General features: G+C 46.9%; 1 protein-coding gene across 1 annotated transcript; it reads left to right on the top strand.

Moving 5' to 3' along the window:
- Positions 1–868: 868 nt before the first annotated feature.
- CD99 (CD99 molecule (Xg blood group)) lies at positions 869–26,336 on the top strand. The gene is made up of 10 exons (XM_007672861.3): positions 869–1,038; positions 12,156–12,194; positions 13,226–13,273; positions 14,679–14,714; positions 16,493–16,546; positions 17,410–17,469; positions 18,988–19,029; positions 20,504–20,617; positions 21,935–21,991; positions 24,020–26,336. The coding sequence occupies exons 1-10, from the start codon at positions 939–941 to the stop codon at positions 24,040–24,042; spliced, it is 573 nt and encodes a 190-aa protein (XP_007671051.1). The 5' UTR covers positions 869–938; the 3' UTR covers positions 24,043–26,336.
- The last annotated feature ends 1,643 nt before the right edge of the window (positions 26,337–27,979 follow it).

The following is a 27,979-nucleotide window of genomic DNA, read 5'->3' as shown; positions in this document are numbered from 1 at the left end:
TCACTGGAAAGAGCCCCGGGTTGGGAGTCAGAGGTCATGGGTTCGAATCCCCGCTCTGCCACTTGGCATCTGAGTGACCGTGGGCAAGTCACTTAACTTTTCTGGGCCTCAGTGACCTCATTTGGAAAATGGGGATGAAGCCTGTGATCCTCACGTGGGACAATCTGATTACCCTGTAATAATAATGTTGGTATTTGTTAAGCGCTTACCGTGTGCAGAGCACTGGTCTAGGCGCTGGGGTGATAATAATAATAATAATAATAATGTCGGTATTGGTTAAGCGCTTACTATGTGCCGAGCACTGTTCTAAGCGCTGGGGTAGATACAGGGTAATCAGATTGTCCCACGAGAGGCTCACAGTCTTAATCCCCATTTTACAGATGAGGTAACCGAGGCACCGCGAAGCGAAGTGACCCGCCCACAGTCACCCAGCTGCCAAGTGGCCGAGCCGGCATTCGAACCCATGACCGCTGACTCCCAAACCCGGGCCCTTTCCACTGAGCCGCGCTGGTAGATCCGGGGTCATGGGGTGGTCCCCCGTGGGGCTCCCAGGCTTCACCCCCATTTTTCATCATCCCAAGCGCTTAGTACAGTGCTCTGCACATAGTAAGCGCTCAATAAATACTATTGAATGAATGAATGAATTTTGCAGATGAGGTCACCGAGGCCCAGAGAAGTGAAGGGACTGGCCCACGGTCCCCCAGCTGGCAAGTGGCCCAAGCCACGACCTCTGGGCCCCGCTGCTCCCCAGCGCTCCTAACAGTGCTCTGCACACGGGGAGAATTTAACAGACACCAGGAGGATTATTATGAGTGTCCCAAGCCCCACCTCCTTCTCCCCGGCCCCTCCCCGCGGCCCGCCCCGCCTGGCCCGTCGACCGATTGTCGGTGGCCGCCGCTGCCCCCTGCCCCGCCGGACCTCACCTCTTGCAGGACGCCATGGGCCGCCGCCCACCCCGACCCACCTGGAGACCCTCCGCCCGCCTGCTCCTCCCGCTCCTCCTCCTCCTCCTCCTGGGATCCCCGGCCCCGACTGCAGGTACCTGATCCCCCCCCCAAGACCCCCCACCCTCCCTGTGCCAACCTGCAGCGGGCCTGGCCCTCTTGCTGCCCATTTCCGTGCGCCCCCCCCCCATGGGGGTGGGCTTCCAGACCTTCCCCTATCGACCCCCTGCACCCCCCACATCCCACGCGGATCTGGGACCCCCCCCCCTTTTTTTTCCCAGGGCGGGAGAGAAGAGGGGGCAAGGTTAGGCTGAGAAAGCCGGGGGGGGGCCACCTGGAAAAACTGCTTTATCCCTTCTGGGCGTGGTGCGTGTGATCTGGAAGGCCGGAGGCCCATTTGGACGACGGCCTAGCCCCACTTTGAAAAGCCCTTTTATTTTTAAAAAGAATTTTGCGTGCTGGGGTGGGGTCCGGGAGAAGAGAAGACGAGTTGGAGACTAGCCTAGCACCCCTGGAAAAAATCCGTTTTAATAAATTCGTCCAGAACCCCTTCCTGGCCCGCGGCCAGAGCCGGAAAGAAAGAAACGGACGTCAAACCCCCATTCCTTTCCCCCCGAATCGAGGGTTGAACTTTTAAATAAATCGCACGACTTCCGTGCCCAACGTAGGCAGGACGATGTTGCTTGGAGATGGGAAATTTCCCCAAGGGAGGGGAATGAAGCAGAAAAGCGTGGGGAGGTATTTGGGGGGTGGTCTCCCTCTTTGACGGGGCGGGGGGCAAATAGCTTGCGAGGCCCGACTTGTTGGTAATAGGCGAGTGGTGGTTGTCGGCTAAAGGCCCTGTGGTTGTTTTGATGTTTTATAGACAGGCCTGGGGTGTGGCTTTATTCCAGTCCTAGCCTGGGATCGAGAACAGGGGTGGTTTTTACTATCGTCAGTATTAGTAAAAGCAATAATAATGAGCGTATTTAAGTTCTTACTGTGTGCCAAGCAGCGTGCTAAGCACCGCAGTACAGGTCTGACAGCGAGTGGGATTTTGGTTCTGATCACTAGCGGTTGATTCCCCCACCCTTTCGGGTCTTCTGCTTCCGGAGACCGGTTTTTTTTTAAAGTGGAAGTTGGGGATTCGAATAGGCGTCCACGGTGAAATTTAGGAAGCCGAGCATCTGGACACGGGATTTTCCTCCCAGTTTCCTTGTGTCTTCGCTGCCGTTCCTTTTCCCATCTTGGGACGGAGAGTAAGTTCTGGTGGAATAAAATAGTAATGTTCACGTGATGCCTCCCCGGGCAGATTGCCCGGTGTGAAGCGTCGGGGGTTCAACGACAGTCACTGGAGAGTTAAGATTATAGAAGCCTGGGGGGGTTTTTAGGAAGGAAAAGTGAATTTTGCGATATCGGACAACTGGACGGACAGTTTGCTCTGATCTATCAGAACTCTTGCTGCCACCGTTTCCACCTACATGAATGCGTTCGCGTTTGCCCTCTTCTAAATTTTTCGTCCCGTTTCCAAGTCGCCTTTCGCCTTGGAAACAAAAAACATCTGTTTTTATCAATCCTTTGTATTTACTGAGTACTTACTGTGGGCTCTGCATTGTACCCACGCTTGGGAGAGTACAGTAGGGTTGAGAGTACTGGTGGGACATGATCGCTACCCACAAGGAGCTTACAGTCTGTTAACATTCATCTCTTCCTCTGCAAGTCACTTTTTTTGCATTGAAAGGAGCAATCTTATATTCTTTTTCCTTGCTCCATCTTGGTAAAGAACAAAATTTGGCTGTCTGTATTTAACTGAGAATGAATGCAAATGTAGTGCCAGGATTTCATTAAAATTGCATCACGCAGACCCCATCTTACAGTGCTTTTTGTTAAGAGAAATCAATTCTTCCAACTGTAAACCATTTTGCATTTTGCTGACAACCACAGATTTTTTTCCACAGTGCAGGTTTTTCTAGCCAAAGTTAGAGGAACAGAAAGTAAATACCACTTGTTGAAGTGAGAAGACCATTGGAATGATTTTATCTCATCTAAAAAGCAAATCGTCAAGGCATTTTTGACAGCCGGGGCTATTAGCAACAGCATGTGTCTTTGGGCTTTTAGTGGATTCCTCAGGAAACTGGATGTTTTGATATAACTACACATGAATTCCTTGTGGGCAAGGATCATGCCTACCAACTTCGCTGAATTGTACTCTCCCAAACGCTTTGGAAGGCAGAGAACCTGGGTTCTAATCCCAGCTCCGCCACCTGTCTGCCCTGTGACCGTGGACAAGTCACTTTACTTCTCTATGCCTCACTTTCCTCATCTGTGAAATGGGGATTAAGACTGTGAGCCCCATGTGGGGCATGGACTTTGTCCAACCCGATTAGCCTGCATCTCCTCCAGTATTTAGTACAGTGCCTGGTGCGTAGTAAGCACTTAACAGTTGCACTAAAAATTAAAAAGGTGTTCAGTACAGTGACTTGGACACAGCACTGTACTGAGTACTAACTGTGTGCAGAGCACTGTACTAAGCACTTGAGCACTGTGGTAAGCATTCAGGAAATACCATATGTTAGCAAGCATGTTCGAATCCATCCCCATTTGAATCCAGAGTCAAATGTTCGCCCTCTCTAATGTGGTGGGGGCCTCGTGAATTCAATTATTAGGTTTAGAAAGATAAATGACATCAAAATATCATTAAAGTTGTGTAATTCCTAAAAGGTTTGCCTAAACCCACAAGCGAGCGGTCGTCGTGGGCAGGGAACGTGTCTACCCACTCTATCGTATTGGACTCGCCCAAGAAGCGCTTAGCACAGTGCTCTACACACGGTAAACGCTCAGTAAATATGGTTGATTCGTCCATGGTGGGTTTGTCCCATGGATGTCAAGGAGATAGGAGGGCGATTAAGACACCACAACCTTAAAGCCAAAGGTCAGGTGGACATCAGGAAGGGGGAACTGTTTTGGGTTCTTCCAGGCTTCCTCTTCCCCTTGTCAGAAGCGGAATCCCGGGCTGGGTTGAAAGAACAGATGGAGTGAAGTCGAAAACATCCTCCCAACTAGATGAAGAATGTGTCGCTCTGATTTCAGGGAGCTCATCATTTTCCAAAGATCATCTCCAAGACGCCCCTCTGTAATCAGTCATTCATATTTATTTGGTGCTTACTGTGTGCAGGGCACCGGGCGAAGCGCTTGGGAGAGTACAGTACAGTCGGAAGTTGTGTTTCCTGCCCGCAAGGAGTTTACAGTCTAGAGAGGGACCCGGCCTTGAGTATAAATCGATTACAGATACGTGCCTCAGTGCTGTGGGCCTGAGGGTGGGGTGAACATCAGACCCCCGAGGGGACAGATCCAAGTCCAGAGATGATGCAGAAGGGAGAGGGAATCGGGGAGGTGAAAGGTAGTTGGGGAAGGCTTCTCGGAGATGGGATCTTGGGCCAGATCAGACACGATTGGAACAAAGTCTTCTTTAAATCGGAGCTGGATTTACTGAGGTCGGGATAGGTTCTTGGCATTGACGGGCTTAAAGACATTACTTAGGCTTTATTAAACAACGAGAGCCAAAAAGAATCTCTACGCATTAGTGTCCAGTGCCATTTTTTTCGCCCAGTTTTTAGTCCAATTGTTGTGCTTTCCAAAGCCAAAGGATACATAAGGACATACTGGACCAAACGCAACTTCTTTTTTGACAGGCGTAAGCTCGCTGGGGACGGGGAACGTGTCTACCAACTCTTTTATATCGTACTCTCCCAAGCGCTTGGTATGGTGCTGTGCGCGTGGGAGGCACTCAATAAATACCATTGATTGCCATGTACATAAATGCTGAGGGAGTGGGGATGGGAGTTAGCTGAGCATTTAAAGGGGGGGATACATGCATGGGGGAGACAGGAGGGAAGGAGTATAGGGTGATGAGAGGTCAGTGAGGGAAGCCTTCCTGGGGGAGAGGTCATTTCAGAAGGGCTGTGGAAAACCATAAAAGGCTGGTGTGTCAGTTAATAATAATGTTGGTATTTATTAAGTGCTTACCATGTGCAGAGCACTGTTCTAAGCGCTGGGGGGGATACAGGGTAATCAGGTTGTCCCACGTGAGGCTCACAGTTAACCCCCATTTTACAGATGAGGTAACTGAGGCACAGAGAAGTGAAGTGACTTGCCCACAGTCACACAGCTGACAAGTGGCAGAGCTGGGAGTCGAACCCATGACCTCTGACTCTGAAGCCCAGGCTCTTTCCACTGAGCCACGCTGATGCAGGAGGAGGGAGTTTCAAGCAGGAGGGAGGGGCCGAGAAAAGGGTTGAACAGCAGCGGAGGCAAGAGAGAGGGGCACTGAGTAGGTTGGTATGAGTAGAACAAAATATCCAGGCCCATGGTAGTGGAGAGGATCAATTAAGCGGTTTGGAGACTCTGTTTTTTCTTTGGACGCCTAAGTTTTCAGTCAGTCATCTTTCACCTAGATCAATGAAGTATGTCTGGGTAGGGGAAAGTTCTTCCAAAATTAGTTTGTATTTACAGATCTGTAAAGAGACCAATTCCTTATTCGAGGTGGACAGGAGATAGTTTTGTAAAGGAAGGGTTTTCTGGACTGTAAGCTGGTCGTGGGCAGGGACCGTGGCTATAAATGCTGTGGTATTGTGCTCTCCCAAGGGCTTATACAGTGCTCTGCGCACAGTAAGCGCTCACTAAATATGATTTGATTGCTCTTCCGGCGAGGACGAGAGAAGGGAAGGCAAAAATAAACAAGAATCCTCTTTTACCGAGAGTAAAAGCACACGCAGGAGGTTTAGTGCAGGACACATTGGAAATTGTTTGTGTCACAGCCCTGGAAAACAAAGAACAGCTTAACTGCGGTCGGTTGGAGAAAGAGCCTGAAGAAATCATGAACTTTTAAGGAGACAAGTCCTCCAGGGTGTGGGAGTTGAGTTAAGTAGTGCTGTCTCACTGGCCTTTTTCTGACTCAGTAACTCTTTTTCTGCTCTGGGATTCCTTTCAGCAGATTCATAGGTGGGTTTTTGGTTTTTTTAGCTTTTTTTTTTTTCTTTTCCCCCACATAGAAAGCACATTCCTAGTTTGCTACTCTTAGCTTGGATTTAGTTGATCCAGGGACTGGGGCATGTCTGTGACAGGATTTCTCAGCCTGGGTGATTCCTCTGAGCTGTCAAAATAGAACAAACCCTACCGGAACATTATCCAATTCCCCTCTCTGGGCTGGGTGAACCCAGCCACGATCTGTGCTGGTTAATGCTTGAAAATCATCAGAATGGGCTTTCCACTGTGGCGGGCTCCTACAGCGTTAGGGAACCGTTTTTCTAATGGTGAACAGTTGAATAAGAATGGCGTTAGAGAAGAAGCCTTCCATCTGGGAAATCTGTTTTCACTTGAAGTTCGGTGAAATTTCAGGGTTTATTCGGGGTGACCCCGGATAACCAAGCACTCATTGGTATTTATTGAATGCTTACTATGTGCAGAGCACTATACTGAGCACCTGGGGGACGACAACACAACAGAATTAGCGGACACGTTCCTTGCCCGTAGATGGGGTATCTTGCTGTTTGGCTTTTCGTAGAGGGGAGAGAGTCAGGGAGGGGGTGGGGAAGGAAGTGGAGGGGCTGTGCTTATGAGGTAAAGTATAACTCTGTTTGTAATCCCTATTATGTTTGTGGTGATTGTTCAGTGTTCACTGTGTGCTAAGTGTTGGAATAGATACACATAATCCGGTCAGATACAGTCTTTATCCCCCTTAGGACTCGTGATCTAAGAGGGAGGGAGAGCAGGTAGTTCACCCCCATTTTACAGCTGAGGCACCAAGAAGTGAAGTGACTTACCCAAAATAATAATAATAATCATGGTACTTGTTAAGCGCTTACTGTGTGCCAAGCTCTGTTCTAAGCGCTGGGGTAAGTACAAACTAATTAGGTTGGATAGAGTCCCTGTCCCACATGGGGCGCACACTCTTAATCCCCTTTTACGGATGAAGTAACTGAGGCCAGAGAAGTGAAGCGACTTGCCCGAGGTGACACGGGAGACTTGGGCTGGGGGAGCCGGGATTAGAGGCCAGGTTCTTCGGACTCCCAGGCCTGCGTTGGAGCCGCTAAACCACGACCCTCCGCAGCCATGTGCCAGGGCAGGGGCTAGAGCCAGGTCTCTGACAGCCAGTCCTGTGCTGTATTACCAGGCCACGCCCCTTCTCTGTGGACCCTGATGTAGACTTTGCAGAAAGAGCCCCCTCTGGCTTTTAAAATGATTATTAGCCGTAGGAATATTAATAACAGTAGCATTAACTATTAATAGTAATATTAATTATTGATAGTAGTAGTAATTCTACTATGACTAATAACGATGGTGGTATTTAAGTGCTTTCTATGTGCCAAGCACTGTACTAAGTGCTGAAGTGGGTAGAGAACAATCAGGTCGGGACACAGTCCCTGTCCCACGTGGGGTTGACCGTCTAAGTAGGAGGGAAAACAAGTAGCGAATCCCCATTTTACAGATGAGGAAACTGAGGCCCAGAGAGTGAAGCGACCCGCCCAAGGTCACGGGCAGACAGGCGGCGGAGCCGGGATTAGAATCCAGGTCCTCTGACTTCCCAGGCCTGGGCTCTTTCCACTAGGCCACCCTGCTGTTCAGCAGCCCCGGGGCCAATAGGAGGCTGTCACTCATCTTCCTGTCACGGTCCAGAGGCTGCAGAAAAGTCACAGGGGAGTCCCCAGGGCAGGGTCAGATGGTCTCATGCATCGTCAACGGCCCCACCCCACCCCCAGACTCCCCCCTACCCCTGGCAACCTCCACCGTATCCCACTTCTGTCGACTAAACGTCACTGAACTGGATTTGCCCCGGCTCAGGTCAGATGCTCCCGTCGACTGACTGCTGGCAACCTAAAAGCAGCAACTTTCTTTGGTGGTCGGAGCAGGCCCTGGGCGGCAGATGAGTTTATTGAGCACTTACCATGTGCAGAGCACCATGCTTAGCACTTGGGAGAGTACAACGGAACAGGATAGCAGACACATCCCCTGGCTACAGTAAGCTGACAGTCTAGAGCGGAAGACAGACATGAAGAGGAAAAAATAAAATGACAGACACAGACTCAAGTGCTGCGGGTCTAGGAGGAGGGATGAGTGAAGGGAGCATGTCAGGGTGACGCGAGAGCGGGCGGGAGAAGAGGAAAGGTGGGGCTTAGTCGGGGAAAGCCTCTTGGTGGAGATAGGACTTTCAATAAGGCTCTGAAGGGGGAAGAGTAATTGTCTGTGGGATTTGAGGAGGGAGGGCATTTCAGGCCTGGAATGTCCCAGCCCTTTTCTCCTTGCGAGGGGCCTCCGTTCCCTCCCGACACATTCCCTCTGCAAGCTCCGATTTCGAGGCGGGGCACACGGAGTGTTGGGGACTGTTTGGGTGACCCCCCCCCAGCCCCCTCCCCCTCTCGGAGCAGGCCCCCGGGTGGCGTCTTTCAGCTTGGCCAGCCCCGTAGCCTTTGAGGGTCCTGAGGGCGGCAGGGCTTCCTCTGGGGGCCGTTTCCCCTGGCTTGGTCTCCCCCTTGCTCAGACTTTTCCCCCTGGGAGGTCCTCTCTCCCAACCTTCCCATTCTTAGAGCCTCTTTATCGGCGGGCCTCGGCTGGCGCCCGGGACTCTCGGAGAAGCCGCGTGGCTTAGTGGAAGGAGCACGGGCTTGGGAGTCAGAGGACCTGGGTTCTAACCCCGGCTCTACCCCCCCCCCTTTTTTTTTTTGTAAATGGTATTTGCTAAGCACTTACTATGTGCCGGGCACTGCACTAAGCGGTGGACTAGGTTCAAGGCAATCAGTCAATTGTATATACAGCACTTAGTACAGTGCCCGGCACCTAGTAAGCACTTAAATGCCATTATTTTTACGTCTTGAGTGCTTACTGTGTGCAAAGCATCATACGTAGTGCTTGGGAGAGGACAGTGGAACCGAAGCATTCTGTGCCCCCAGTGAGCTTACAGTCTAGACGGGGAGACAGACATTAAAAAAAAGAAATGCCCCAGCCCCCAAACTCCAACCGAATGACCGTCAGGCAGCTCTAGATTGCCCCTCACAGTGATTTTTCAATCAGTCAGTCACACCTGTCCCCTCCCCTCCTCCCAGTGATCATTCTGGGGATCAGACGAGCCCCCGTAGAACAGGGTAGGGAGCTGCTCGATCAGTCCTTGGTATTTATTGTGCACTTACTGCGTGCAGGGTACTGTACGGTACCACTCATTGCTTGATTTACATAAATGAGCTCAGAACTTGAGTGTGGGCAGGGGACATTCTGCCGACTGTGTTGTACTGGACTCTCCCAAGTGCTTAGTCATAATAGTTATGGTATTTGCTAAGCGCTTACTCCATGCCAGGCAGTGTTCTAAGCCCTGCGGTGGATAGAAGCCAGTTGGGTTGGACACAGTCCATGTCCCACATGGGACTGAATCCCCAGTGAGGCCCAGAGAGCAGGTCCACCCGGCTGGGCAGGGCCGTTAAGAGCGAGCCGCGCGGCGGTGACAGGACAGTGACACGGAAGGGCTGGCTTGGGCCTGCCGGCCTTCAGCTCTGGCCGAGCGGCTCGTGTCACGGGGTGTCCGCTCTTTGGGAATTTCCACCAGCTGCAGAGGATACCTGGGGAGTCACGGGGGCCGGGCGGGACTGAGGCAGGAGCCAGACTGGCCGTGGGGCTGCCTCCTGGCCTTGGGACTCCTCTGACACCGGGCTTCCCGGAACTGAGGAATTGCGGCTATGGCGATATCGCATCTCCAGCCCGGCCTCCCCCTGGAATTCCAGGGCTGCTCTGGAATAGGCCTGACTTGGATAGTGATCAGAAGAAGAAGAAGAATCGTGGTACTTGGTTCATTTTTTAAGGGCTTACTCTGTGCCAAGCACTGAATTAAGTGCTGCGGTCTATACAAGCTAATCAGGTTGGACCCAGTCCCTGCCCCACATGGGGCGCACACTCTTAATCCCCATATTACAGATGAGGTAACTGAGGCGCAGGGATGTGAAGTGACTTGCCCAAGGGCACACGACAGACAAAAATGGCGGAGCCGGGACTTGAGCCCAGGTCCTTCTGACTCCCAGGCCCGTGCTCTAACCACTAGGCAACACTGCCTTTCTTTTCCCCTTGGTTTGGCTACAGAAACGTCTGGAAACAGCTCATTTGGGGTAGGAATATAGAAACCGTGGGGCTGCGGCAGCTCTGGACTTTTGTCCTGGCAGGGGCGAGTGAGTAAGAGAGAGGAGGCTCGGACCCACTCAGTGTGAGTCACCCTCACATGCCAAGCCACCGAACGTCCGTTTTGCTGGCAGTTGTGGGAAATGCATTCTTCTGGGGCTGGGATTTCTGAATGTGCACATTTTCTATAGCCCCCCCGCCCCACTATCCCGGGTGCCACTTAAATTAAAGATAAAACCTAACACCCCGGGCCTTTTGGAGTGGTACACGGGCCAAAACCGATGCTTCTGCTTTGGGCTTGGTTAGTCACGTGGCGGGCAGGCTCTCTTCTTCTGTATTTGGGCTGGAAGGCCAGCCAAGGGATGGCACGCATGTAAACAGGGAGGGAAGAGAGAGGACGGAGAAGCAGAGGAGCAGAATGGTGTATTGGAAAGAGCCCGGGCCCGGGCATCAGGGGATTTGGGTTGTAAACCCACCTCCACCACTTGTCTGCTGTGTGAACTTGGGCAAACGACTTCACTTCCCTGGGCCTCGGTTCCCTCATCGGTAAAATGGGGATTAAGACGGTGAACCCCCTGTGGGACAGGAACTAATAATAATAATAATGTTGGTATTTGTTAAGCGCTTACTATGTGCAGAGCACTGTTCTAAGCGCTGGGGTAGACACAGGGGAATCAGGTTGTCCCACGTAGGGCTCACAGTCTTCATCCCCATTTTACAGATGAGGTAACTGAGGCACAGAGAAGTGAAGTGACTTGCCCAAGGTCCCACAGCAGACAAGTGGCAGAGCTGGGATTCGAACTCATGACCTCTGACTCCAAAGCCCCTGCTCTTTCCACTGAGCCACGCTGCTGTGTCCAACCAGATTATCTTGTATTTACCTAGGTGCTTAGCATAGTGCCTGGCGTATAGAAAGTGGGTAACAAATGCCATTAAAAAAGGTTAATTGGAACAAGCACTAAAGCTTTAAATGATATTGACTTGCAGCCCCAACCAGAGAGAAGGATTCAGCTTCTGTACTTGCTCCTACTTAGGCGGTAAGCCCCACATGGGACAGGGACTGCGTCCTACCTGATTAATCTGTATCTGCTCCAGTGCTTAGAACAGTTTTTGACGCATAGTAAGCATTTTAACCAATGCCATAATTATTGAGCTGTAAGATTGTGGTGGGAAGAGAATGTGTCTGCCAACTGTCGTACTCTTCAGAGTCCTTAATACGGTGCTCTGCACATAGTAAGCACTCAGTAAATATCACCGATTGATTATTAAATATAGAGAAAGACAAAAGTTGTTTTATGTTTCTTTTTTTAAATGGTATTTGTTCAGTGCTTACTCTGTGCCAGCATTGTACTAAGCACTAGAGTAGATCCAAGCTAATCAGGTTGGACACAGTCCATGTCCCACTTGGAGCTCACAGTCATAATCCCCATTTCACAGATAGGGTTGAATCAAATCAGGTAGCACTAACGCCGCCTCAGGCTTGAATAGATTTGAACCAAGCAGCTATAAAGCCGCCTCGGGCAGAGAAGCGATTCCGGCTTTGGGGTCTTGAGATTCATGGGACTTAGGACAGAGAAAGAGTGGCATTTATGATGGATGAGGGCAGGAAGGTGCTTTGGGAAGAGAAGAAACAGATAGCGAAAAAAGAAGCCAAGGAATGCGACCTGAGGAGACTATACTCATTTCTTCCCAAATGAGCGTTTTCGCTACCCATTTTGGCTAGAACCCAGAGGGGGAATGAAGAAGAGGCACCTCTGTCTGGATTCAGCCGGGAACTGTCCGAAGAAAAGGTCCTTTCCTCTTGTGTGGCGCATCTGTCGCGGTGAGGTTTCCATAACGCGGATTTCCACAAGAACAGTGTCCCCGTGTTACAGGGAACTAATGTACAAAGTCACGGGATTGTAATGTACAAAGTCACGGGAATGTATGCTAAATATGCAGTTCTCGGTTAGATGAACTGACAGTTCTATACTGAGTTCTGAAGCAAGGACCCGGTCCCAGATTTAATTGGCTTTTAATTGTTGTGATCTCCTCCATTTTCTCTTCTGTGTCTTACCTGACTGTGTTTTCACCTAGGTCAAGATTTTGACTTATCGGATGCCCTTGGAGACTTTGGTGAGTAAACTCTACAAAATGCCTTTGGCTACTTTCAACTTTCATTCCAGCAAGACTATAAATTCAGATCTTCCCTCTGTAGAAAACTGGGGTCTCAATACTGAAATCATTTTTATGACTTGGAAGGTATGAATACAATTAAAATAAGTAGAACCCTGTCCTGATGTCTCTCCTTGAGGAATATATTTGGAGAAGAATAACAGCAATTATAAGACTAATAAATAGTACCTCGAACCCGAATAGCCCTTTTGTTTTCCCAAAGCACTTTAAAATGAAAGATCTCACTCTGTCCTCTCATCGTCTCTAGGAGGTAGGGAGACAAGAGAATTACTGAGGCACAGAGAGATTAAGGAACTTGTAAGGGGTCACACAGCAATCCGATGATAGGCCTGGGAATCGAACACAGGAGTTGATTGTGGAAAGGGGCTGTGTTTACCAACTCTGTTGTATCGTACTCTCCCAAGCGGTTGATACAGTGCTCTGCGCACAGTAAGGGCTCAGGAAATACCACTGATCCACTGATTGATGCCCTGACTGTCAGATCCAAACTCTTTCCACCAGGTTGAGAAGCAGTGTGAATTCCCATTTTCCAGGTGAGGAAACTGAGGCACAGGGAATTTAAGCAGCCCACAGCAAGCAATGGGCAGAGTGGGATTAGAATCTAGGTCCTCTAACTCCCAAGCCCTTGCTTTTTCCATTAAGCTTCACAGCTTCTCATGATACTAATGGTGGTGACATTTGTTAAGATCTTATTCTATGCCAAGCACTCTACTCAGTGGTGGGGTAGATATAAGGTCACCAGGTTACACACAGTTCTTGTCCCAGTCCATGTGGGAGGGAAAACAGTTATCTTATTTCCCAGTGAAACTTCCATTTTTATCCACACGCCCCATTCTGAAATATGTCGCAGTGTGACCTAAAAGTGGTTTAAGATTGTCTTCGATTTAATTCCCCTTTTTAATGAACGGTTAACACTGGGAGGGAATTAGGTCAATAGACATTTTATTGACTATCACCTCGCTGTCCCTTAGAAAAAACGACAAAGAAGCCATCTGTTCCCACCAGAAAGCCAAGTTCAGGTGAGTAGAAAACTTGGAATGTATTAATAATGATGATATAATAATTTTAGTATTTGTTAGGTACTTGTTTTGTGCCAAGCAGTGTACTAAGTACTGGGGTAGGTTTGAGATAATCACATGGGGCTCTCAGTCTAAATAGGAGGGCAAGCAAGTATTGAATCCCATTTTTCAGGTGAGGGAACTGAGGCATAGAGAAGTGAAGTGAACTGTCCAAGGCCGCTCAGCAGGCATGTGGCGGAGCCGGGATTAGAACTCAGTTCCTTTGACTCTCAGACCCGATCTGTATCCACTAGGCCACCCTACTTCTCAACTAGGTGTTAACTAGTGCAATCGTGAAGTATTTGAGAAGTACCGTCTATAGAACGTGAGCTCGTTGTAGGCAGGGGACGTGGCTACCAACTCTGTTCTGTTGTGCTCAGCCAAGTGCTTAGAACAGTGCTGTGCACACAGTAAGCTCTCAGTAAACACGATTGATGATTGATTAAAATTTGGTGACTCGGGCCCATTTCTCCAAACTCAAGTTTGAAATGAAGAGATGTCACTGAGGAATTGGCGGATGCATGTTTTCTCAATGGCTCAGTATCCCAGCCCCAGAGAGCAGCAGCAGGTCGTTGCCGGGGGTGGATTTCCGAGCCTCGACGGGAGAAGTGAGATTGCTTATCGTCATCGTCAACCGTCAGCTCCCCTCGAGACTCTAAATTCATTGTGGGCAGGGAGTCTGTTATATTGTTGTGTTATACTCTCCCAAGTATTTAGTACAGTGCTCTGCACACAGTAAGCGCTCAATAAATACCATCGCAGAGTTGGGAGACGTACATTACCTGTGAACTTTCAGTCGGGGGGGCGGGGGCAGACATTGATCGATCGATAGTGGTATTTATTGAGCACTTAATGTGTGCAGAGAACTGTACTAAGCGCTTGGGAGAGGACAGTACAACAGAATCGGGAGACACAGCCGCTGCCCACAACAAGCTTATAGTCTAGAGGGGGAGACAGACATCAATGAGGATATAAATATAAAGCCATACCTCCTCGAAGTAAAGGATCAGGGAGGGGATACAACTTGTAGTGGGGTAGATCATAGGAGATTAGTGTCCAAAGCTTCTCGCCATATCAATGATTTATTTAAAATGATGCTACTGATGCCTGTTTACTTGTTTCGATGTCTGTCTCCCCCCTTCTAGACTGTGAGCCCGTTGTGGGTAGGGATTGTCTCCATTTGTTGCTGAATTGTACTTTCCAAGCCCTTATTTCAGTGCTCTGCACTTAGTAAGCGCTCAATAAATACAACTGAATGAATGAATGACTAGACTGTAATGTCAGGAGAATAATCTGAGTCGGAGTCTCTAAAATCACCTGCTTTCAAAGATGCCCTCTGCATTAACGATGCTCTGCTTTCTCCTAGACCTGGATTTGTCCGATGCCTTTGGTGACGGAAACGGCAAGTCCCTTTTTATTTCTCATATTTATGAAACACTTAGATTGTCCACAGCCCTATGTTAAGCACTGGGGCATAGACCGGGGTTCAGGCCCCCGCCCTCAGTAGGCTCACCGAATAAGGGAAAGAAGCCAGACACCCAGAAACAGGAATATTCACTGGACGGCTCACCGAATAAGGGAAAGAAGCCAGATCCACTGGACACCACAGTGAAAACGAATCGACATTTATAATAAAGATACAATGTAGGATTATATTGTAAACTCCACTATCTATGACTGAAGCGTAAACTCCTCCACTAGAGTATAATCTCCTTGAGGACAAGGATTGTGTCTACCTACTCTGTCTTTTTTTTCTTACATTGTATTTGTTGAGCGCTTGCTATATTCCAGACATGATTTTAAGCGCTGAGGTAGATATAACATCATCTGATTGGGTACCTATATGTATGTGAATGTGTATGTATATATGCTTTTGTGTGTGTGTGTGTGTGTATAGTGTGAATATACATGTATATATACGTGTACAGCATGTGTGTATGTGTATATATACGTGTATATATATATATGCGTATATATATGTGAATGGCTAAAGACAAGCTGAACTATTAGGAAAGAACTACTCACTTTAACCTATTGGAGTCAGACAGAGTCTTACAATTATATTTTGAATTTCACTTACCATGCTTCATCGAGGCAGCTCTTCTCCAGTCGAGGTGACTCTGAAGACTACAGACGGTATTTGTGGACTTTCCATTTCAAGCAAGGCAATAACCAGATTCCTTGAGGGCAGAATCCTAGTGAATATAGTCGACTCTTTGTTACCCTTTTCTCCAAATTCCTCTAGGCTGTAAACTCAGTAAGGGCAGGAAAAGTGTCTGCTAATTCTGATGGATTGTTCTCTCCCAAGGGCTTAGTACAGTTGCCCTGCACACAGTAAGTGCTCAATAAATACTGGGATTGATTGATTATTAGCAGCTTGTGGGCAGGAAATGTTTCTACCAACTCTGTTATACTGAACACAGTCATTTATTCATTCAATCGTATTTATTGAGCAGTTACCGAATGCAGAGCACTTTTCTGTACTAAGCGCTTGAGAGAGTACAATGCCACAATAAGTAGACCCCATACCTGTCTAGACAGACATTAATAGAAATAAACATATTTACTCGGTAGATACGATTGATTGATGGATGGAACTCTGATATCTTTCTCCCCTAGTCTGTAAACGCTGTGCTGGCAGCGAATGGGTCCACCGATTCTCTCATACTGTCCTCTCCTGAGTGCTTAGCACAGGGTTCTGTACCCAGTAAGCACTCAATAAATATGATGGATTGAACTTCTTTGTGCCTCCGTTAAAATGGGGATTAAGTACCTGTTCTCCCTCCTACTGAGCCTTACGTGGGAGAGGGACTGTGTCCGACCTAACAATCTTGTTTCTAACCCAACGCTTAGTCCAGTGCTTGATACATAGCGTGCACTTGACAAATCCTGCCTATAATTGTTATTTGGGGGCAGTTGGACCCATGCGTTAAACTGTGAGCTCATTGTGGGCAGGGAATGTGTCAGTTTCTTGTTGGGTTGTACTCTCCCAAGCGCTTAGTATAGTGCTGTGCACACTAAGCGCTCAATAAATATGACAGAGTGAATGAAGGAAGGAAGGATTTCCACCCGTTTAATGTGGGTGGTTAGGGATAGTAGAGATTCCAGGCGATATATTTTGCCCTGTCGCTTACACGGGGTCAAAGCTTCATTTGTATCTCCCTCTCTTGTCGTTCGCAGATGACGTGAAGCCGAAACCGCGTCCTCAGCCCCCTCCCAACCCTGGAAATTCCGGTGAGCCCACTGACATTCAGTGATGAAAACCATGGCTTAGTGGCTAGAGCACAGGCCTTGGAGTCAGAAGGACCTGGGTTCCAATCCTGACTCCCCCTCATGTCTGCTGTGTGACCTTGGGCAAGTCATATCTCTTCTCTGGGCCTCAGTTACCCCATCTGTTAAATGGGGATTAGAGTGGGAACCCCACATGGGACAGGAACTTCATCCAACCTCATTAATTTATATCTACCTCAGTACTTAGAACGGTGCTTGGCAGATAGTAAGCACTTAATAAGTACCATAACTATTATTATTATTATTAAAAGGAGGTCGGCACTGAGGCCTGGGTGGAACCGGAGACGTTTGGATCATGTAACCCGGTCCAGATCCCATCTCTCTGGGGTTCAGAAAGCAGATCCTTGTGATTTCATTTCCAGAGCTTGGCAATACGTCTTTCCCCCCTTTGTTAAAAAGCCAAGCGAGCTCACATTCTGCCTCTTCCAGAAATAGCAGACCGGGCAGTCTGTGTCCACCCCGATCCTCTTGCATCTACCCCAACGCTTAGGACAGGGCCTAGTACCTAGTAAGTGCTTAATAAATACCATTATTATCATTATTAGCCTTAAGTAGGAGGGAGAACAGGTATCAAAAACCCATTTTTGCTGAGGAGGGAAATGAGGCCCAGTGTGGTGTGAAGCAGTTTGCCCAAAGTCACCCAGCAGTTAAGTGGCAGAGCCGGGATTAGAACCCTGATCCTCTGACTCGCAGGCCTGGACTCTTTCCACTAGGCCACACCGCTTCTCACGGACTAGGCTGCTTCTGTTGCACGGGTTCGTCCAGTCTAACAGGCCCCGCTAATGCTTCTGTTTTGTCTACAACAGGTGGCATCTCTGATGACGATCTCATCGATTCAAACCCCAACCCGCGTCCTCACCCGGGAGGTAGGTGAACTGTCACTTCTCTCCACTGGGCTACTTTCTAAGGTGGCCCATCCTATCAGCCACCTTGGCACGCTTAGCAACGTAGCTGTTGTTTGTGCTTTTGATAGAGCCCTGGCTTAGGAGTCAGAAGGACCTCGCTTCTAATTCCGGCTCCTCCACTGGGCAAGTCACTTCTCTGGGCCTCAGTTCTCTCATCTGCAAAATGGAGATTAAGACTGTGAGCCCATGTGGGACAGGGACTGATTAGGTTGTACCCCAGTGCTTAGGACAGTGTGTGGCACTTGGTCAGCGCTTAACAAATACCAACATCATCATCATATAATTTTTATGATTTCTGTTATTAGTCTGCCCCATTTAACTCTGGTATGCTAATCCGTGTGGATCCATCTGTCCAGTTAGGGTGCAAGCTCCTTTTTATTTGTTAAGCACTTATTATGTGCCAGGCACTGTACTTCGTGCTGGGGTACACACAAGCTAATTAGGTTGGACACAATCGATGTCCCAGATGGGGCTCAAGTCAGAATCTCCATTTTACAGATGAGGGAACTGAGGCACAGAGAAGTGAAATGACTTGCCCACGGTGACAGAGCAGACAAGCGGTGGAGCCAGGATTCAAACCCAGGTCCTCGAGGGCAGGCACCATCACATCCCACTAGGGATGGGATAATGGTTGAACGTAATGGATATCGGTGAATGTACCTTTTTTTTCCATGCGTGGTATTTCTTAAGTGCTTGTATCTACCCCAGAACTTATTACAATGCCTTGCACATAATAACCACTTAACAGATTCCTTAAAAAATAAACCAATTACTCTGTGCTAGGTCATGTACTAAGCACTAGAGTAGATACAAGCTGATCAGGTTGGAAACAGTCCCTGTCCCATATAGGGGCTCACAGTCTTAATCCCCTTTTTACAGATGAGGTCACCGAAGGTCCAGAAGAGTGAAGTGACTTGCTCAGGGTCACACTGTGTGCAAGTGGCAGAGCTGGGATTGGAACCCAGGTCCTTTGACTCCCAGGCCCGGGCTCTACTTGAGTGGCTCTGTCTGATCCAGCCAGGAGGCTCTGTCTGGATTCCCCTTTTCCAATTCCATCACAAGAGAAAGAATTCTATGGAAGCCAAGGTTTTCAGAGGTTGAGGTGCTCAGAGGATGGAATTTGGCGGTTGGAAACATCGAAGACCGGGATTTAAGGCAAAGCAAATTTAACATTTTGGGGTTTCTCCGTGCAGAACGCTGGAGCCACTCGAGTCCCAGGCCTTGAAAAACCGTCAGTTCAATTTAGCCAATCTTTTCTGATTTTTATTTGATTCAGAAGGCAGAGACCCATGTTTAATCTTCGAATAGAGCACAGGCTCCCAAGTTCATGGTCGAATGCTTATTGCCATTTGCAGTCGTTTGCTTTTTGAAAGCTAGGTGTGTGTGGAACAGTGACCTTCCGTGAAAGAGTGTATCTCAAACATGCTTGTCGTTCACCTCGTCGACTCCTTCCGCACTAAGTCGGTTAATCTTTTGTAGGTAATGGTCAGTCGGATTCTAATCACAATGGCCAGTCAGATGGTAAGTGCCTGATATTTATAATATGTGTGGTCTCTAACCAGGATAAGAGAGGGTCAAAACGGTCAAAGTTTCTAAATGAGAGTACGATGCCATCTATATTTTCTGAATCCAATAAAATCCCATCGGGTCCAGTCAGAAAATAAGGAGATGATCAGTCACTGATGCGGTCGTTCATTCATTCGTATTTATTCAGCGCTGACTCTGTGCAAAGCACTGTACCAAGCGTTTGGGAGAGTACAGTATAACAATAAACAGACCCATTTCCGTGCCCACAATGAGCTTACAGTCTAGGAGCCTCAAGTTCCTTGGCTTCCATCCTCCCTGGCCTCCTTGAGAATTCTTTTTTCTGTAAGGAGGAGAAATGGGTGACTGTTATTCGTTCATTCAGTCGTATTTATTGAGCACTTACTGAGTGCAGAGCACTGTACTTAGCACTTTGGAGAGTACAGTATAGCAGATCTGGTAGAAACGTTCCGTGCCCACCTGGAGCTTACAGTCTTGGTGGTCTAGATTTCCACATCCGCTGCCCAAGCTTTCCCGCTGCTGCTCGATAAATACGATTGAATGAATGAGTAAATGAAAGTAAATGCTCATTTAATACCATTTGAGTGAATGAATGATGGGTTGTAGGTTTCTCCCCTTTTAGGAAAAGAAAATCGGAGAACTGATGTACTAGTAAAAGGCAAATGACTTCACCCTCTAGACTGAAGCTTGTTGTGGGTGAGGAATGTCTATGCCAACCCTGTTGTTCTTGTACTCTCCCAGGCATTTAGTACAGTGCTCTGCACACAGTTAAGTGCTCGAGAAATAACCTTGATTGGGGTTGAAAAGACACTTCTGTGGGCAGGGAGGGGAATTCACACCCAGAAGAGAAACCGGGCAAAGAAGAGGCAAGCAGAGAATGTCTTTTAGGATGAGTTTCTTATAAATCCTGATTATCTAGCCTCTTTCCCAGTTATTTAGGGGAGGATTTCTCAGCCAAGGACAGTTTTCTTGTTTGCAGTCGAGGGCCTTGCCAACCACAGGCTGTTTTATTAACTCTTTCTTCCTCCTGCTAATTGAATTGGATTGATTTTGTCCTCATATAAGAGTCGGAGACAGTACTTTCACTGGGCCATTTTGTAGTCGCTCTGCTTTCTGGTCTCGTCTAAGGAGTTACATGACTTCAAGAAAAAAAAACCAAAAACAAATTTCTTTCTAAAGTACTCCCAGAATAAAAGCCGTTGCTCGTATTTTTCTCTGAGGAGTTTTCTGTTGCGCTTAGTACAGTGCTCTGCACACAGTAAGCGCTCGATAAATGCGACTGACTGCTGGCTGTGTACCTATAATCCCTTAATCTGGTTTGAGAAGAGAATGATCAAGCCCCGAATGCAGGGCTATTTTGGAACTAGGAACATAGCCCTAAATTAAGATCTTAATTATACATCTTGCAATCATTCTCACCAGCGGTGCCTTTAATTATTTAAATCTCTAGCTGAATCTCCTGGTGTGATACCTGGAATTATAAGCGCTGTGGTTGTGGCCGTGGTGGGAGCTGTATCCAGCTTTATCGCCTACCAGAAGAAGAAATTGTGCTTCAAAGGAAACGGTAAGATGGGAAATCTTTCTCCGGCCGCCCCTTTCACTCCCTTCTTCAGTTAGATCGGTCCCACTTGGGAGTGAAGAGAAGAAACTCTCCTTTGGGATGCAAGATGTTGGGCTACTTGTGTGTGGTTTTTGGAGTAGCTTGTATCTTTTGGCACCCGAGTGGAGAAATCGCTGTTGCTGTGGCATAGTGGGTCTTCGATGCTAAACTGTATGACCCACAGTCATGATAATAAGAATAACAATAATAATAGCTCACTAGGGGTCAAACTTTGTACTAATAATTTTGTTGAGGTAATGATGATAATAATAATAACTGTGGTATTTAAGTGCTTACTGTCTATGTGCCCGGCACTGTTTCTAAGCGCTGGGCTAGTTACAAAGTAATCAGATTGGACACAGTCCCTGTCCCACATGGGGCTCATGGTGTTAATCCCCATTTTAAAGATGAGAGAACCGAGGCCCAGAGAAATTAAGTGACTTCCCCAAGGTCACACAACAGACAACTAGTGGATGCGGGATTAGAACCCAGGCCCTTTTAACTCCCAGCTCCGTGCCCTTTCCACTAGGCCATGCTGCTTCTTAAGGGCTTAACAGATACCAAAAAAAAATTAGCACCACCAAAAAAAAAAACCCGCACGCAATTATAGCTGTCTGATGGATTATTTGTGGGAGCGAGAGAGGTTTTAAGCGGCTGTTGAAGGTCCCAATTTGATATTTGAAATACTTCTTCTGGCGTTTCCCAGTAGCATTTTGAGAAGGAATTTAGTCTGGACGTTTCTTCTTCTATCCTAGCGTTTGGAGAACAAGGGGAAATAGAAATGTCAGGGATAACCCCCGAGCTCTATCCCTTTAAGCTTGCTGTGGACAGGCAACGTGTTTACCAATTCTGTTATATGGTACTCACCCAAGTGTTTAGTCCAGTGCTCTGCACATAGTAAGCGCTGAGTAAATGCCACTGATTGATGGATATTAAATGTGGCAACTTCACGTGATGATCTCTGAAAAAAAACAATTCACGGGCAGTTCTGAGTGCAAGGGAGGAGAGAGCTCCCATTTTGCTCGAGAGATCTGGAAATGCAGAAAACTGAGGGGTTTGATGTGTTGTATCCACTCCAGCGCTTAGTACAGTGCCTGGCACATAGTAAGCGCTTAACAAGTACCATTATAATAATTATTATTATCTATAACACGATCCCTGCCCTCAAGGAGCTTGCAAGGTAGTTGAGGAGACGGACGTTAAGGTTAATTACAGCGAGGGGAAAAGAACAGAGTTTAAGAGGTGTGTGTGGTGATGTGTTTCTCTATCTTTTTATTTTAGGAGATGCAGAAACTGTCCAGGTGGAAGGTTATCAAGATGCAAGTAAAGAACCTCCTGGTAAGATGGAAATAAGCAACTCCACCCATGATGTGTTCATAGATTTTGATTTAAAACCAGACCCAGTCGGTAAAACGTCAACGTATGATTTCTCTCTTCTCCCACGCCCTTCTGTACCACCCTTATACTTGGATTTCTATCCTTTAGTCACCCCTCCCTCAGGCCCGGAGCACTTATGTTCATATCCGTAATTTCTTTATTTTTATTAATATCTGTCTCCTACCTCTAAATTGGGAGTTTATTGTGGGCAGGGAATGTGTCTTTCAACTCTCTTATGTGGTACTCTCTCAAATGCTTAGTACAGTGCTCTGCAGAAGGTAAGCGCTCAATAAATACCACTGATTGATTAATTGGTTCTTGGTCTGCCTGTACCCTTGGCACTTATGTCCATATCCGTCATTTCTCTATTTTTATTAATGTCTGTCTCCCACCTCTAAACTGGGAGTTTGTTGTGGGCAGGGAATGTGTCTTTCAACTCTATGTAGTACTCTCTCAAATGCTTAGTACAGTGCTCTGCGGAAGGTAAGCGCTCAATAAATACCACTGATTGATTGATTGGTTTTTGGTCTGCCTGTACCCTTGTTAACTTGTTTTGTTCAATCAGGGGTGTTTATTGGGCGTTGCCTGGGTGGGGATCACTGTACTAAGCACTTGGGAGAGAAGCAGCGTGGCTCAGTGAAAAGAGCACAGGCTTGGGAACCAGAGGTCATGGTTTGAATCCCAGCTCTGCCACCTGTCAGTTGTGTGACTGTGGGCAAGTCACTTTACTTGTCTGTGCCTCAGTTCCCTCATCTGTAAAATGGGGATGAAGACTGGGAGCCTCATGTGGGACAACCTGATTACCCTGTATCTACCCCAGCGGTTAGAACAGTGCTCTGCACATAGTAAGTGCTTAACAAATACCAACATTATTATTGTTATTATTAAATAGAGACTGAGAGCCCCACGTGGGACAGGGACTTTTTCCAAACCCAGTAGCTTGTATCTAGAAGCAGCGTGGCTCAGTGGAAAGAGCACGGGCTTTGGAGTCAGATCATGAGTTCGAATCCCTGCGCTGCCACTTGTCAGCTTTGTGACTTTGGGCAAGTCACTTAACTTCTCTATGCCTCAGTTACCTCATCTGTAAAATGGGGATTAAGACTGTGAGCCCCACGTGGGACAAGCTGATTCGCTTGTGTCTACCCCAGCGCTTAGAACAGTGCTCTGCACATAGTAAGCGCTTAACAAATACCAACATTATTATTATTATTATTATCCACCCCAGCGCTTAGTACAGTGCCTGGTGCGTCGTAAGCGTTTAGCAAATGCCAACATTATTATTATTATCCACCCCAGCTCTTAGTACAGTGCCTGGTGTGTAGTAAGCATTTAGCAAATGCCATAATTAATCATCATTCATTCATTCAATAGTATTTATTGAGCGCTTACTATGTGCAGAGCATTGTACTAAGCCCGTGGAAAGTACAAATCGGCAACAGATAGAGATGGGCTTACAGTCTAATCGGGGGAGACAGACAGACAAAAACAATAGCAATAAATAGAATCAAGGGGATGAACATCTATCAATTTTACCAACTCTTTTGTACTCTCAGGTGCTTAGTAAAGTGCTCTTCTCATAGTAAGTGCTCAGTAAGTGTCACTGATTGACTAAGGATGAAAAAATGGCATCCACAGGGCAGCCGCTTCTCTGTTGGAATTAGAATAAAGATTACCTCCTTATTAGTGAGCTCTGCGTGCTGCTCTCTCTAAATCACTTCAGACTGTGGTTCTCAGTATCCCAAGTTTTTCTCGGCTTCTCCTCAGGTACTCATTCCCCTCTGCTTTCTGTTCATCCTTTCGTGCCAATGACTTGCCTCATCATTCTGCTTCCTCAGATTTTGCCCTCTGCTGCCTAAAACTGGAGCCTTCTCTTCCAACCCTAAAGGAAAATCCCCTCAGCTTTCTTCTCTCACTTGTTTTTTTTTCCTTCTGATTAAGCAAGCACGGGGGAGGTAGTAGAAATAATCATCTCTCTCTTTTCTGTTCCAGTGCAAAGCACTCTTTTGCAGTAATAATATGAGAAGCAAATCACGGAAAACCAAGATGAACAAAACGCGATTGGAAAGTCTTGCTCTCTGCCTCAAAGGACACCGTTGAAGAGAGGAAACATTGTATAAGAATGTGATCCTGTCAGACGATTTTGGAGTCGGGAATCTCTAAAACATGCAAATAGTTTCAGTATTCTAGCCTGGGTTAGGATACTTGGTTCCCCAGGAGTGTGTACTTGGACCTTTTAATTCACCATTGCCTTTTAGACATTGACATATAAGTGAGATTTGAACGGTTGGCAGTTAACATTCAGTTTTTGGCCTTCTAACCAAGTACCCCGCTAATTTCTCTGTTGGAATCTCACTTTTCATGCTCATCTGTGTCAGAGTAATATGTGAAGTTGAAGAACCCTCCAGAAAACCTCCAAAAAATTCTCCTCAGCATTTCCCTGCTTCCATTTCTGAATCTATTATAGTTTCACAACTAAGGAACTATGCGGGCTGGGCCTGAAATCTCTGCCCCGGTGGCTTCCGATTTTAGTCACAGACCAGATTTGTATGTTATCGTTATTGAGACTGAGACAAAACAGAATTGTGAGGTTTTGTTTTTTCTTTCCCCCTACCCAGTTTTCGTTCGTTAAATCCGATTGTTGCCAATTTGGAGTGTTCGATCTGTACTGACATTTGACTGTTGACTGAAGAGAGGTATTAAGGTCCACGCCTAACCATTTTTATCTTATGCTACCAAATAGTCTACCATTTTGAAGTATAACAAATTGGGTAATTAGTGACTTGTTTGATTTTATATATATATATATGTTTTTTAATGTTCTTTACATAGTCTCCTCAAAAGTACTTCAAAACAGAGTTAAACCATCTTTTCCTTCCAGAGTTCCAAACATGTTATATACTTATATCTAATGCATGGACTGCAATAGGGGAGGTACGTAAAAGAAAACAATTTAAGTAGGTTTTTCTCTGGGAGCTTGATGGGGAGCTTTAAATGGGCTTTACTTTTCCTAAAGGGGGAAACTGACGTTTTTCAAGCCCAAATTTGCAGGGAACATATGCAGACTCTGTTATATTGTACTCTCCCAAGCATTTAATACAACGCTCTGCATACAGTAAGTGCTCAATAAATACGATTGGCATTAAAAATTGTCAGGCAAGTTTAGTGAATTTTTCCGGTCACTGTGTCACCGTGTTCTGAAGTCGAGACGATCCTGGTTTTTAAAATGCCCCCCCCCCCCCAATCCAAAGCTTCCAGAGGGAAAACTAATCTTCCACTGGGATTCTCACCACAATTTTTCTCATGATTTAATAGTTGTTCCTTCTCTTTTTGGAACTGGTATAATGAAATGTGACCAGGCAGACATTTTAGCTCGCCTGTCTGTTTTACAGGCATTTTAATTACTGCAGTCTCTCCTCTTCAGGTTCCTCCTCCTCCCACTTTAAAGGCTCTTTTCTTCCACGGCAGGCCTTTCAGAAGGCTCTATTGATGGACTCTGAAGATATTCTCTGCCAAGAAGTTGAGCTCTGTAGAAGAGTAGTGCTCCTCGTTCACACACCTTCCCATACTCTCAATCCTCTCTTTCTTTCTTCTGCCCATCTCCTCTGACTGATGCAGTGAAAGGAGTAAGCACCTACACCTCAGAAGGCCAAGAGATGGAGGGCAGAGGAATTTTTGGAAGAGAAGTTCTATTTCAGACCACCCGCAGGGAGAGACTGAGATTTTGTAAGTAAGAGAGTTTTGTAGGTGGGTCAGTGCGTGTGTTTATGGTGGAGAGAAGAAAGGAGGAGGAGGAGGAGATGGCAGAGCAAAGGAGTTCACTATATTGCATGTAGTCTTTTAAACCTCAAGTGTAAGATAGAACCTCGATTTAGGGAGCTAAAAATAGTTAAAAATAAAACTCATCTTCGCTTCAAAGCAATGTGGTATTTTAACGGTGGACAAAGTGGAGTCGTGGAAGTTTGGACTGATTTTGCAGGAACAAACCTTCGGCTCTGGCTTGTTATTGCAGACTAATGGTATCGGTCTCTTCGTATCATGGAAATCAAATTCACGCACATCCTGTGCCAAATAAACATCTCTGGGCTTGTCAACTGAGACCCCCCCCCCCGACTCAGTTGGCTAATACTACCAGCCCACAGGCACCCCGAAGTCCAAAGAAGTGAAGTGGCTCCTCTATAGGGATTTGACAAAAGTCATGAGCTTTCTCGGTCTGTAAACTTGTTTAGCTTTTACGATCAGACTTGACACATGGTTGTTTGGTTGTTGTTTTTTTTTTTTTAAATAAAAACATTTGGGTAAAAAAATATTTTGTGATCTGCTGAATGTAATTTAATGCTGCTGTATTCCAACACTTCCACAAATAGCTGACTGCGGTTGCAAAAGCTTTGTAATTGAATGCATAAGGAAAATTTGCAAATGGACCTGTGAGCATCACGTAAGTAAACCAAGAGCTAATAATCTGCCGTCATCCACAGATAATGTTTCCAGTTAAATAATTCCTGTCACAGTTATATTCCAAATCCTCTGTTTCGACACTGGAAGAAATAATCCAGGGTGACAGTTTCCTACACCCCAGGCGAAGGTTACTTTAATTTGAAAATTCCGTTTAAAAATAGATGATTTAGCAAGGGCGATCCAGATGGGAGAGAAGATAAAGATCATCTGTGCGATTTGAACCTGAACTACTGGTAAGTCATTCAGTCACCATTTTCTACCGATCATGTGTGACCTTGGGCAAGTCACTTCACTTCTCTGTGCCTCGGTTACCTCATCTGTAAAATGGGATTGAGACTGTGAGCCCCATCGTGGGACAGGGACTATGTCCAACCTGACTTGTCTGTATCCACCCCAGTGCTTAGTACAGTGCCTGGCACATAGTAAGAGCTTAACAAATGCCAACAGAATTAGCAGACACATTCCCAGCCCATAACAAACTCAGAGGGGGAGACAGATATTAATTAATCAGTGATATTTATCGAGCACTTACTATGTGCAGACCACTGTACTAAGCCCTTGGGAGAGGACAGTACAGCAGAGAGTGCTAAGTGCTTAGTACAGTGCTCTGTACCCAGTAAGCGCTCAATAAATACGGTTGAATGAATGAAGGAGCTTGCAGTCCGGAGGGGAAAACGGGGAGAAAACGAAGGAGCTTGCAGTCCGGAGGGGGAAATGGGGAGAAAACGACCCATTCCTATTTCAGACATTACCTGTGGGCTGAAAAATATCTTGTCAGTCATCAAGGCTTGTGGCTGGCTGGCAGGCAGCCGGATAGATAGCCACAACGATCAGTGAGAAAGCTCTGAGATTCAAAGAGGCTCATTTCTCCTAATAGCTTAGTTGGTGGTCAGCCAGCATCTACACTCTGGCTTCTTTCTCTTTTCTCGTTTCCCGTTTTAATTGCTGCTTCCATTTAAGGAGTTCAAAGCCCTTTTTCCTGATACTTAACTCTTGAATCCTCACAAATTTTCTTCCCAACCGGATGCCGGGGTAACACAACCCATTTTACAGATGGAAAAATTGAGGCAGAGAGTGCCGATTGAGCGCTTACCACATGCAGAGCACTGTAGTGAGCGCTTGGGAGAATAGAGTACAACAGAATTAGCAGGCGGGTTCCCCGGTTGTGATGAGTTTACAGTCTAGAGATGCTGAATCAGACCAAACCAGGAGGAAGAATTGGAAATGGAGCCGCGGGAAGCATATCTGATGAGTAGGTTCTGTAAAGCATTCAGCCCCCAAGAGGGCAATTTCTGGATGAGAAGCAGGGTCGCCTAATGGAAAGAGCACTGGCTCGAGAGTCAGAGGACCTGGGTTCTAATTCCGACTCCAGTTGTCTGCTGTGTGTGACCTCAGGCAAAGCACTTTTCTGGGCCTCAATTTCCTCACCTGAAAAATGGGGATTAAATACCTGTTCTCCCTCCTATTTAGACTGTGTGCCTTATGTTGGACAGG

The sequence above is a fragment of the Ornithorhynchus anatinus genome, chromosome 15 (assembly GCF_004115215.2).
Source record: "Ornithorhynchus anatinus isolate Pmale09 chromosome 15, mOrnAna1.pri.v4, whole genome shotgun sequence".
Classification (NCBI taxonomy): domain Eukaryota; kingdom Metazoa; phylum Chordata; class Mammalia; order Monotremata; family Ornithorhynchidae; genus Ornithorhynchus; species Ornithorhynchus anatinus.
This window is presented reverse-complemented; position numbering and strand designations above follow the sequence as displayed.

What these genes read in the sequence shown, in the direction of transcription:
- CD99 (XM_007672861.3), top strand. Translation starts at nt 939, where the DNA reads ATGGGCCGCCGCCCACCCCGACCCACCTGGAGACCCTCCGCCCGCCTG. An exon ending in TGCCTTTGGTGACGGAAACG is followed by an intron (nt 14,715 to 16,492) that starts GCAAGTCCCTTT and finishes TGTCGTTCGCAG; the next exon opens with ATGACGTGAAGCCGAAACCG. An exon ending in TGCAAGTAAAGAACCTCCTG is followed by an intron (nt 21,992 to 24,019) that starts GTAAGATGGAAA and finishes TTTCTGTTCCAG; the next exon opens with TGCAAAGCACTCTTTTGCAG.